The 12,561-nt window shown below is 43.4% G+C and overlaps 1 protein-coding gene across 1 annotated transcript; it reads left to right on the top strand.

Annotated features, from left to right (window-relative positions):
• The first annotated feature begins 2,106 nt into the window (after positions 1-2,106).
• On the top strand, positions 2,107-5,775 carry DDT (D-dopachrome tautomerase). The gene is made up of 3 exons (XM_073312845.1): positions 2,107-2,334; positions 3,041-3,216; positions 4,911-5,775. Exons 1-3 carry the CDS (start codon positions 2,227-2,229, stop codon positions 4,981-4,983), a joined length of 357 nt encoding a protein of 118 aa, XP_073168946.1. The 5' UTR covers positions 2,107-2,226; the 3' UTR covers positions 4,984-5,775.
• The last annotated feature ends 6,786 nt before the right edge of the window (positions 5,776-12,561 follow it).

The following is a 12,561-nucleotide window of genomic DNA, read 5'->3' as shown; positions in this document are numbered from 1 at the left end:
AACCTCCTGTGCCCCATCAATCCAGGATTTTGTGCTCTTAAAATATTGCTAGAAATAATGATGCCATTGGACACCCAAAGCAGTGCACTTTCTGTGCAGTTGCATGCCCAGAATACCAGCCATCAGGTGTCTTCTATCATGGGAAGTGCCAAATCTTTTGTGCAAGTCTTGGAAATGCACTGTCTGATATGTTGTTACTGCTATAAAATAGAAATTAAAAATAGAAACAAGCATTTACTGTAGCTTATTCACACGGATAGAACAGTCTTTCAGCCAGACAAGTAACTCTGGCATTCACAGTAATGTCACTGCTTGTGCTTCCTAGACAGCTCAGCGCAGGAGTTGTGTATTTTATGTACCGATATTTTCTGAATCTGTTTAGACTATATCAGACATTTACCTCTCAGATTCATCAGCTGCCAGTGTGCGTCTTCAGAATATTGCAAAGTATACGTTCAAAATAAAAATGCAGCAGTCTTCTGTCTTTGAGTGTTTCATTATCTTTGCTTTTAGAAGATCTGGGTTTGAAATGCCGTCAACTTAAAGCAGAGCTTTGTTCCCTTCTCCTACATACACACTTTCCTTCCTTAAGAAGCTCTAGTTAGGGTTAGTGGGTTTTGTTTTGTTGTTAAATGCCCTAATCTTCTGGAAGTGTCCATTTTTACTGAGGTTTTTCCACTCAAAAGCTGTACATCATTAACTCCCCATCACAAAATTCAAACCATGGGCCAGTCTCAGATTTTGTAGCTGAACTTTTTTATAATGATAGTGTTACCCATTATCACAATTACCACTTCAGCATAAAGAGTCGGGTATGATAATATATATTATAAATAGCCACATCAGTTGGACAGTAACGTGGGAGACGTAACCTCTAAAACAGGCTTCTTGGATTTTAGCAACCACACATGGAGCAGCTGTTAGTGAAAAAGAGAATATTTTCTTCACCCCATTTCTCCATGTGGAATATCTAAATAAGACGAGATATTGAAGTGAGAAGAAGCAATGAACACATGGAAGGCAGAGAGCCCCAGCCAGCTGTAGGCCCATCAACCCCTCTATCCATCTTCCAACAAAGAGTAGAAATAATTCCCCAGTCTTTAGGGAAGGAAAAGCAATATGAAAAAGGCTGCCAAAACAAGAGAAATTAAGTATCACAATAGGTTGCATTCACGCAGTCACATGCATATTATTACAAGCACTCTGTTAGCTGGTAGGGTGTGATAAATCAGTCGTGCCATGGTGATCATGCTGCCCATCAAGACTTACTGTTACATTTCAGTGTTCAGGTTATTAGTGTGTGTATGTGTTTTATGCCTTTCCATCCCCTCACCTCTATTGTCCTTCTCAGGGCATTCAGGGTGCGAAAAATAAACATTTGTTTCCAGCAGACAAATGAAAGCCAGGGTAAACTCCACTGGCATATTTCCATTTGTGGCTTTGTTAAGGACACCCTTGATCAGGGAATTGCATGAAGCAGGTGAACTGCCTTCCTGATAAGCAATCCATATAGCCTGTTTGTATACCTTGCCTGCCAGTGTCCCAGGAAATGAAAAGAATTGAGGGTTTCCTTTTGTCTTACTCCTTTCCCTGGGGGGCATGGATCAGCGTTCACGTCATGCTCCGGGTCAGTACCTGGCCCAGGCTGGGAAAACTAATGATCCAACCAGCGGACCAAATTCAGTGATGAATCCTGGTCACATGCCACTAGAGGCACATTGCACGTATGCTAAGGCAGACTCCAAAATTCCCCTAGCAGAATCAGATTTCTCTGCCACGTGGAAATAAATCTCACAAAAATCAGGGCACCAAATCCATTGTACTATGTTTTATTGCACGATCTGGTAAACAGGACACCCAGCTTTGGAGGCTGGGGAACTGCTTTTCCTGTCCTGTCTGGGCAGGACCAGCGCTGCCTACTAGGCAGCATCACCGTGACAGCTGGCACATCCGTGGCTGTGGCAAGGTGTTCATAAAAGGCCAAAGCAAATCTTCCCCCCCATCCCCACCCCCAGTCACCGGGAGAGGAGCGAAGGTGGGCCAGGTTGCCCCTGCTCCGCTCAGGGATGGTCCCCAAGGACCAAGGGGTCAGGGCGGAGAGACAGGCAGAGGAGGGTGTCTCCAGACGCAGCCAATCGCGAGCCCCGGCGCTCGCTCCCACCCCCTGCTCTGCAGCCCGCGCCGGCCGCGCAGGGAGTGACCCAGCAGCCCGCGCTAGCCTCGGCCATGCCGTTCCTGGAGCTGGAGACCAGCCTCCCGGCCGCTCAGCTGCCCCAGGGCTTAGCCGGCAAGCTGTGCGCGGCCGCTGCGGCTATCCTGAGCAAGCCCGAGGAGGTGAGTCTCCTGCCTCGGCGTGCGCAATGCTGAGGCCTTTGGGCCGGCCGCGCTGGCTGCGTGCGCCCTTGCTGCCGGCTGCCCTGGGGGAGCAGCGGGGCCTGCGGCAGATGCGCGGAGCTTGTCCCTGGCCCCGCACCCCCTGCGGGGTATGGGCTAGATGAGAGGGGGTCCTGGTCTAGGAAAGACAGAACCACTGGTCTGGGGTCCCCCTGTGGGGGCCGTGAGCAGGTTGCGGGGGTGCCACCAAGTAGAGCCAGCCTTGGGCTCACTGGGGCCCAGGGCAGAAAGCCAAAGTCCTGCTGCATGGGGCTGAAGGCTGGGACCCTGCTCCCCGCCACCTGGGGCTGAAGTTGAAGCCTGGGCAATGTAGCTTTGCGGCGGGCCCTGCAGCATGGGGTCCCGGACAGCTGCCCTGCTTGCTACCCCCTAGTGCCGGCCCTGGCTTTTCTATGCAGAAAACTAAGTTATTGTGGCACAGGTGGGCTGTGGAGTTTTTGTAGCATGTTGGGGGGAGGTGTCTCAGAAAGAAAAAGGTTGAGAACCCCTGGACTAGGGCAAGGCAGGGTTCCCCTGGGGTGCACGGGGTGAGTGGCCCAGGGCACCAGCGCCTCCTCATGACACACACTGCTCATATCTGTGAGGCTTGTGTCCTGTGTTTCCTTCCCTCCCATGGCTGTTTCCCTGGGTGTGCCCGGCATGGCAGAGGATAAACGTCACGGTGAAGAGCGACTTGTCCATGGTGGTTGGAGGCTCCGCAGCGCCCTGCGCTCAGCTGTTCATCTCATCCATTGCAGTGGTGGGAACTGCGGAGCAGAACAGAGGGCACAGTGCCAAGTTCTTTGAGTTCCTTACCAAGGAGCTGGGGCTCGGTGCAGACAGGTGAGTGCAGTGCAGGGAGAGTAGGAGGAAGGTGTATTCAACAGGTAGAGGGGAGTTTCATACAGCGTCCCAGTGAGACCCAGCTCAGTGCTGTGGAGCTTCACTAATCAAGGTTTGTGTTTAAGTACAAATAGGGGAAGCTTACAAGAGGCCTTGGCAAGGAGGGTCTCTCCTCCAGTCCTCCTGATTTCCCCCCCCTGCCCTGTCAGTAATTTCCTGCACTCCTTAGACTGGGCATCTTCCTTCTTGCTCCTCTCCTGGCTTTCTAAGGCTGAGCCTAATTGTGAGAATGCGGGGTGAAGTCCCAGGTGTAGTCAAAGCAGAGTTACCCCCAAATGCCCTGAGAGCCTGGTGGCACATGAGCAAGGATTTCAGAGTAGAGGATTTAGAAGCAGAGCTGCATTGGAGTGAAACCAGAGAAAGAAGAGAGATGGCAATTGAATGTCATCATTGTTAGGGCTGGATGAATTGGGGGTTCCCCTATTCTGGTACTTAGCAGCTCTGACTCCACATCCCCACCATGTCACATAAAGCTTGCTACACCATTAGTCATCCTTGATCCAAATAACTCCTCAGTAGGGCTAATTACTGTCTTGGCTGTCAGAATTTATTTAGTACAGGAAAAATAAAATTTATTTTTTTATTTAAAGGCCAGACATGTCCACCATCACCCATCAGTGCCAGGTGGTAGCAAAGGGGTTAGTTTGCCTTTCAGGTGGATTTGTCAATCTTTTTTCTCTGCCCCTTTCTCTCTTGTTCTCCCATTACTCCAACAGTAGCAGAGAGAGAAAAACTCGCTCCATGTGTATTTCATAGCTCTGGGGAGAGGTGAAGTCTTATTTTTCCCTTTGTGTTTATATGGAGGAGAAATTGTCTATTGAATTATTTATGACTAGCAGAAATTTTTTTTAAAAAGTCATACAACAGAATAAGAGAGAAATATTAACTAGGTTCTAGGCCAGTTGCCTAACTGGCTGCCCCTGGAATCCTGCTGCTACTAGGTCTTGCCTCCTAGGCAGTAAGGCTGGTAAACAAAAGCTTGGTGGACATGGATGGTGGTTATACACTGGTTATTTTCAAACAGCTAAGGGGAATACAGAAACACAAATAGGGCAGATGCCTGAAATGAAAAGGCAGTGAATTCCTATGGTTTCCATGTGACTAAGGTATTTTCTACTTCTAAGAATAGCTCTAAATTCAGCATTCTGTGTAGCTGCACCAATGCTGGCACTGTTTGAGCTGCAAGGATAGCCAAGGACATCCAGGACTTTGCACTGACTGAACTGGGTGGGGCGTACTCTATTCTGACCAGGAGTAACCCCATTTAACATAAGCAGCGCAAGCCCCAGTGCAGCTTTCTCTTCTCTGTGTTTGGGGTCAGCAGGCGCTCAGATACAGCAATGAGAATTTACATATACAGCAATGAGAATTTACATATAAGTACCTTGGATAAATAGATAGTTAACAGTTTAACTTTTTGCGGGTGTGGACAGGACTTTAGAACCCGTTCACACACTGTCCCATATAAAAAAGCCTGCTCCTATTACAGTCAGAGCGTTTAAGTCCCGACCACTGAGAGCTATGTTTAATGGTGTGTTTCTGGGTTGTTGAGAGAACTTACTGGAGATAATGTTCTATTATAAAATAATAAGCTTTCCTTTCCTCCTCTGTTCTCTCCTCTTTCACACGCAAAGGATTGTTATCCGTTTTTATCCACTGGAACCTTGGCAGATTGGCAAGAAAGGAACTGTCATGACTTTCTTATGATCTCTTCAAGAAACCCATTAAAAAGAAACCCTTGCGGAGGAGGGCACAACCCAAGGATGGCCAGCTCTACCTGTTTATTTCTATGCAAGATCTGATATGTATCCTTCTGCACCTCCACTCATATAGTTCCTTTCTGTTTCTGCTTCCTATGTGCACACATCTCCAAAGCGGGGCTTACCAGCCAAACTCTTTGACAGTAACAGTTGGAGGTCTTTGTCTCACACCTGTCTTGTGGCCCAGAGACAATGCAGTTACCTATGATCTCAAACAAAACTTGAATTGTGAGCTTTGTTTAGCTGGAAGTTTGTTTTGTCATCAGCAGCGTCATGATGGCCTTCCTTATTTGGATCCAGTTAATCCAAGTTCTGTAGTCTTTTCCTTTAGCAATGAACAGTTCTTTCTTTCTGTTGCGTGACTGGCATCATTGATAACTGACAGGGGAGGTTCTCCAGTTTTGTTCAGCCCGAGGGCCGCTTTGCAAGAGAAAGACAGATCCTGTCATGTGCCAGCCTTTCCTCTTCCTTGTGAAATTCTGTTCTAGGAGTCCCTGGGCCATAGCTTGAGACTTTATGGGGTTAACTTCACCACCAGATAGAATGCTGACTGGGACCATGTCCCTGTAGACTTTTCTACACCAGAAGTCACTAAAAGTTGCTTATTAGTCTGGCAATAGGCACTAAACTAATTCATCGAAGTTAGCCTACTCGCTGCCAGTGGAGGGCAGAGAGAGTCAAGGGGACCTGAGATCTTTCACTTCCAACTTCTGTGACCATATCTTCCATGCTAAACCTCCTACCCCACCCCCATTTCTGGGAAGAGAGAATATTGGTCTGAGGGAAGAACCTTTTAACTTGTATGGGGTGGCTGGGCTAGGGCTCCTTTCTAATCTCCTGCTCTGAGCTCTGCTTCACTAGGATCATTCTCTTGCACTGGTGGATGTTCCCATGTTCAGTCTATAGACTCCTGTAGTTTAATATCAGTGTGCATATTGTGCACTGGGGTATGTGTGGAAGAGGGCTACTTATTGCAGAATCATTTCATACCCTAGGGTGTGGAGCCCAGGAAATTGTTTTAGAATCATAGAATATCATGGTTGGAAGGGACCTCAGAAGGTCATCTAGTCCAACCCCCTGCTCAAAGCAGGACTAATCCCCCATCTACCAGATCCCTAAATGGCCCCCTCAAGGATTGAACTCACAACCCTGGGTTTAGCAGGCCAAAGCTCATTTTGCTGGTTCTGGTAATTGGTTTCAATTCCTGTAACTTGCCTCCTTGTTCACAGTACTTTTCCTCAACCCTCTCACTACAGTGAGCAATATCAGAACACTTTTTCTTTTACAAATGCTTTCAGTGTTCTGTGGGTGGTGGAGAGGAGCCACGGCCTTGCTACATCTGCTGTAATGCCCATTCTCTTAGTAGGGGAGTTTTCCCCTTGGCACCCTTCTAGTTGGTCACTTTTTAACTGGATTATACACAATATTTTATTACAAAAATCCCCTCAACCCCCCTAGTTATCGTCTATGGGATTTTCTTACTTTTGCATTTCACTCAGCAGAGATAATGAAGATAGAGTTGTCAGTTTCATTTTCATTTGTAGTCACTTTTTAAGGTCCAAATCCTGCAAACATTTAGGCATATGAATAGTTGCACTGAATTCATTGGGATTACTCATGTGAATAAGTGTTTTGAGGGTCAGGATTAAATCTTTCATTTTCTGGTTCTGATGTACCACTACAGTGTTTAATTGTCAGGTATTTACAGCATTGCAAGGGAATAATTACATTTAAAAATGAACTAATTTCCTCTTTCATTGCTCACAGAATACTTTTTATTCCATTAGGTTTTGTAATTTTTTTTAAACACAATAAAAAACTGTGGGTGTCAAGTTGGAAGTGTCTTTCATTTATTCAAAAATAACTGAAACCAATTAGGTTATTCAAAAATAATTAAAACCAAATGATTTATTAATATCTGAAGCTAGTTACTACACATGCAGCATAACTTTCTTCCATTGTTGCAATATCACTGTCCTCTAAATAAAATCTGCACTAAGTGCAGATTTATGTGTTAGTGTCATGAGTTGGGTGTTTATCTGGTCAATAGAAGTTGTATCAAAATATTTTTAGTGTGTGTCGATTCACTAGATTATCGCAATACTTTCACTCTGTTTCCCTTTCTCCTTGTATCTCACTCACTCTTAAGCACAGTTGTAGATAACACAGCTATCCACGCTGCCTATGTTTATTTTTCTCATGAGATCTTTTCAATTAAATGCTTTTAAAACTAGGATAGTAAATGAAACAATTGTGTATCACTGAGCATATGACCAGTGACCTTAGAAATCCGTTTGTCATGGAAAAAAAGCTGAATTTGCATTTTTACAAAGAATCTTTAGTTTTTACTTTTTGTGAAAAAATAGAATTAAATTTTACTGCAAGTACTTGTCACTTATTCAGTGTGTGCAACCTCCTCCTCTTGTGGTTAATTTTTGAACACGCTTTATATTTACATAGCTAAACATATTCCAATAAACTGCTTCCAGCGTTTCGAGGTTATTCAAAGGCGGGGGGGCGCTTCATTTTTTAATGTATCTCAAATTTCACTTCAGCCTCCAGATGTGAGTGATTAAAGTTATGAAAATATGCCAAAAACTTTAAAAATCACCCCAAAGACTGTCTCTCCATTTGGCAAGGACAAATTTCATGTTGATGGTAATGTTCTGTCTGTACTGTATGCAGCAAGGCTGTAGATTACATCGAAGGCAGACAATTGTAGAACACATGGAAAACGATAAACATAAACTGAATGAAAACAAGACTGAAACAGCAGGTCCATCGACAACAGTAAAGAAACAATGCATTGTGACTGGATCATACCAGTGTTTTTGTGCATTTAAAAAAAACTAATTTTCTGAAAATATACCATACAGACAGAACTATTTGGTATGTGTATGAAATACAAATTGCAATGCTGTTAATTTTCTTATAATGATTGATGGCACTGGTAGGCTTCAAACTCACTTAAAAATTGTAAATATATCAAAATACTGTGTTCAACTGTTACGTATATATATTGTGGCTCGGAAAACTAAAGTTCAGCATTTCACTTTAATCATGGAAAATGTGGATTTTTATGTTTTTTATCAGAGAACTTAGGGAAGTTTACTAGGGAAAACTAGGAGCCCTCCATAACTTAAAGCTTAACTGATCCTATTACTACCCTCTCTCCTGGCAGGGGGACGGTACTGCCCATGTCCCTATGAGTGGCTCAAAAAAGTGGAGGTGAACCCTTTGTGACAATCTGAGAAAACCCAGTAACCTCAATGTTAGCATTACAGAAATGTAGCTTTAATTATGGTTTGTAAAGGACTTCCCGTCTTGGAGATGACAAGTTTTGACTTCCCTTAGGACAATCCTGTTTTTTGCCCTATGTCCCAGCTCGCCTTGCCGGCTTCCTACCACTAGTTGCTTTTAGAGGCTGTTTCTCCTTCGTTGCTTCTCCCATTAGCTGCTTCCTGGCTTTGCGTGTCTCATTGCTATAAAAGAGCAGGCACAAGAAGAGGCAGGAGCCTCCACACACTCTCCAGCTCTCAGCAGCAGCTTCACTCCATTGCCCTGGGGTGTAGAGATACACAAAGGAGTGGAAAGGGGATAGATACCATCTGGAGGAATTAAAAGTGGGGAAAGCTTGGGAAGGAGGTTGCCATGCGAAGATAGCACAAGAGAATGACTTCTGAGCTCGTTCCAACTGCTGGAGGGGATTGTAGGCAAGAGGGCTCCCTGCCCCCTAGAAGACAACAGATAAAGGGGGAGCAGGGCATATTTAGAGGAGTGGTACGTTTGTGGGAAGAAAGTCTTGGGTGTTGGCGGGAGTCTCAGTAAGTTCAGACAAGCACCTGAACTACCATTACTTTGGTTTCTCCAGTCACAGACTTTCTGTGCAATGTTGACCATCTCTTTCACACTCCCAGTATGTCTGTGACATTATATTAGTGACAAAACATCCGTACTAATGCAAAATCATAAAGCAAGCTGGGGCAGGGAACTTTCTGAGAGCTTCGTTGCTCATGGACTTTGCATCTTTTGTAAGATAGCAGTTAAAATATTAAACCAAAGTGAGTGAAGGGCTGGGACAGATTGGTTTTTCTCAGCCAGAGCCCTCTTACCATTTATTTGGCTCTGGCCAATGCAGGGGGTGGAGTGGGATCAAAGCAACTGTTATGAGTTGGTACTATAAATCACTGTAGGCTCTCCTACTCCACTAACTGCTAGTGCTGAATGTTCTCTATGATCATGTTGGCTAGGGAAACAGCCATTTAGCTCCATTTCAGAGTAGTAGCCGTGTTAGTCAGTATCCGCAAAAAGAAAAGGAGGACTTGTGGCACCTTAGAAACTAACAAATTTATTTGAGCATAAGCTTTCCTGAGCTACAGCTCAATGTTTTGGGGCTTGAGGAGGAAACTGGCATAGGGAGGTTATGCAGGCCCCTTAAATCCACAAACTGAAATAAGTATACAACCCTGCATAGTACAGTATAGAGAAACCAAAGGAAGCTGTAAGCATTTGTTTACGCTGTAACAGCCCAGTTGCTTAGATCTGTTACTCTGGGTCTAAGAAAAGCAAATGTATCAACTGCATAGTTCTCAATAGGAATTATTTAAACTTCTGTTCCCCCAAATTGTCGAGCTTTTCTTGTACACAGCTTGCCAGACATCTGATCCCCAACATCACCCAGCAAGAGATCTTTTTACAGTTTCTAAATATTTCAAGCCTTGAACGTCAAATAATTTGGCTGCTGTTTCTAAGGGTTAGTGATCTTTATTGGATTGCTCAAAATCTCTGTACTAACATGTTTGTATGTCCAAAATCTTAAACAGACTGATTTAAGGGCTCCAAGATAAATTCTGAGATTCTCAAGTCTTTGGGACAAGGATTGTGTATGTATTTAACCAGCACAAGGGGCCTGATCCTGTCGAAGACCTTTGGACACTATTGGGATATAAATATTAAATAATAACTTTTGAGTTACAAGAACAACCATGTGGGGAGATTGCTTTAAGGTGTATGAATATCCCATCCCCAATTATCAGTTTATACAATAGCTGGTGGTGGGGATAGTCTGCTTTCTTAAACCTGGAGTCAAAGATTTTGAGATAAATATGTGTACATTCTACACAAGGGGAACTATTCTTTATATCACTGAGGGTTGGAGATTTCCTTGTAGTACGAGGTGGCATGGCTGCAGACTGATATGATTCCCTGAGATTTCAACAATATAAACTAGAAAGCAATATAAGTCATCTACGAAAGCTTCCTCCATACAAGCTCTCCAAATGCATCTGAAACTTGACTTAAAACACCCCTGCTATTCCAGATCTGTCTTCTCTGCCCATCCCTGAGATGTTTCTGTAATAAGCACAAAATGGGAGACTACAATAAAATATTTTAATTTGACAAGCCAGTTTGAACTCAGACATACATGGGTGGCAAGCCAATGCACTAACCCACTGCTCATTATCTACACAGCCTTTTCCACATTGTAAACAAATGCCCATTCTACAATCAGATTTGCAATTAATATGTTTTAATTGTAAAAATAATATACAAATGAAAATACCAAACCCAGACTGATGAAACATATTAATTTCTCCTTACAATCATGTTCTTAATAGGTTTCCTACATCACCCTGCCAGCATACTTCAACACAAACCCATGACTGAGAGGGTACTTCAGTCTCCACACTTTCAGTCTTTGGGTTCCACTGCAGGTTGTCAACATGGATGCTTGGTAGACATGTCTACCAGGACTGACAGCATCAGCTTATTCCACTTTGGTGAGCAAACAGCTATCAGATGGTAACATCTGGTCACTGTAGTCCAATGATCTGCTTGACAGAGTCTCTTCATCCTATTACCAGTCCTCTACTCTCTCCAGAGTCTCCCTAAACAGATATCTTCATTCTCTAATAATTTACCAGATGATTTTATCATAAAATCATCACTTTAAGTTTAGTGAACATATTTGATACACAGCTACAAAAATGCCTTTTAGGGGAGGTTCATATTCTGAAAAAGATCAAAGATCTAGCACCAAAAAATGACTAAAGCTTTGATGTGTATGTTTCAGCTGTATGCATCCAATGAAGTGACCTGTAGCTCAGGAAAGCTTATGCTCAAATAAATTGGTTAGTCTCTAAGGTGCCACAAGTACTCCTTTTCTTTTTGCAAATACAGACTAACACGGCTGTTACTCTGAAACCTTTCAGCTCTTGTTAGACATTTGACTATAGGGTGATTCAGTGTAATGCACAAGTTATGATATGCCCTTTAGTGACCATCAGAGTAACTTGATAAATTGCTCACTTTGGTTAAAGTGATTGTAATTAACTGGACTTTGATAACTTATCAATTGTTCTTCATGTCCACAGAAACTAGGACAAGAAGTAATCAGCTTAATCTGCAGCAAGGAAGATTTAGGTTAGATATCAGGAGAAACTTTCTAACTAGAAGAGCAGTTAAACTCTGGAATACATTACCAAGGAAGGTTGTGGAATTCCTGTCAATGGAGGTTTTTAAGTACAGGTTAGACAATCACCTGTGAGGGATGGTGTAGGTATACTTGGTCCTGCCTCAGTGTGAGAAGAGTGGACTAGATGACCCCTTTCAGGTCCCATCCAGCTCTATGTTTTTTATAATTCTATAAGAACAAAGCATCATGTTTATTATTACAATCCATTTACATAGTGCTCTAACTCTACACAATACTATATACATATAGAGCAAGGGCTTGTCTTCATTGCAATGCTTAGCTTGAGATATAACTCAGGCATTACACCCAACCTGACTCCAGTTCATAGACAAAAATCTCTACCTTGAGTTAAAGTGATGCTTTAAACTTGAGCTAGCTGGTCTGTCAGGTGGTATATGCTATTAATGCGGTGTGGATGCAGCTACAGCTCAAGTTAGCACAATTTATCAGATGCTAATCCAATCACTCTTTGCTGCTATCACAATCATTCTCTGCAGGTGAAGTGTGATGCTGCAATATGGCCACTCTCCCTTGAGCTTAGCTAGCTCAAGTGGAGTAACTTGAGCCTGTAACTCAAGCTAACTGGTGAAAACTGAGCAATTGACAGGGAAAGGATTTTTACTCACACTTTTTAAAACTCTGCTTTTTGTTAGCACAGATTTAACTTAAGTAAATAACATTTTGGAGAAAGGACAGTTTTGTTAAAGATTCAACAGCTCACTTTCAGTTAAGTTGTGAGAACATACAATAAACACTGGAATGATGGGCTGGGGAAACAGGGAGGATTGTGTAGTTGTCTGTGAATACATAGAATAAAGGAGGGCAGCTGAGAAGGACTGGAAGGAAAGAAGAAAACTTCAGTGTTTGAGAAAATGAGTTTCAGATGAAGCTAGGCATCCATGACGAAATGTCAGAAACGCACCCAGAGAGAGAGGACTGAACAGACCGCTAGCACAGAGAAAAGGCAGTAGTTGAATGCATGAGCGGTAAAATCCCAGAGATGGGATATAAAAATGAACCTGATGGGCACTGGCAGAAAACAGACGGCAG

The sequence above is a fragment of the Lepidochelys kempii genome, chromosome 15 (genome assembly GCF_965140265.1).
Source record: "Lepidochelys kempii isolate rLepKem1 chromosome 15, rLepKem1.hap2, whole genome shotgun sequence".
Lineage (NCBI taxonomy): Eukaryota > Metazoa > Chordata > Testudines > Cheloniidae > Lepidochelys > Lepidochelys kempii.
This window is presented reverse-complemented; position numbering and strand designations above follow the sequence as displayed.

Bases quoted from the DNA above. Each gene is read 5' to 3' on its own strand.
- DDT (XM_073312845.1), top strand. From the start codon at position 2,227: ATGCCGTTCCTGGAGCTGGAGACCAGCCTCCCGGCCGCTCAGCTGCCC. The intron at 2,335-3,040 runs GTGAGTCTCCTG...CCGGCATGGCAG, and splicing joins TCCTGAGCAAGCCCGAGGAG to AGGATAAACGTCACGGTGAA. The intron at 3,217-4,910 runs GTGAGTGCAGTG...TCACACGCAAAG, and splicing joins CTGGGGCTCGGTGCAGACAG to GATTGTTATCCGTTTTTATC.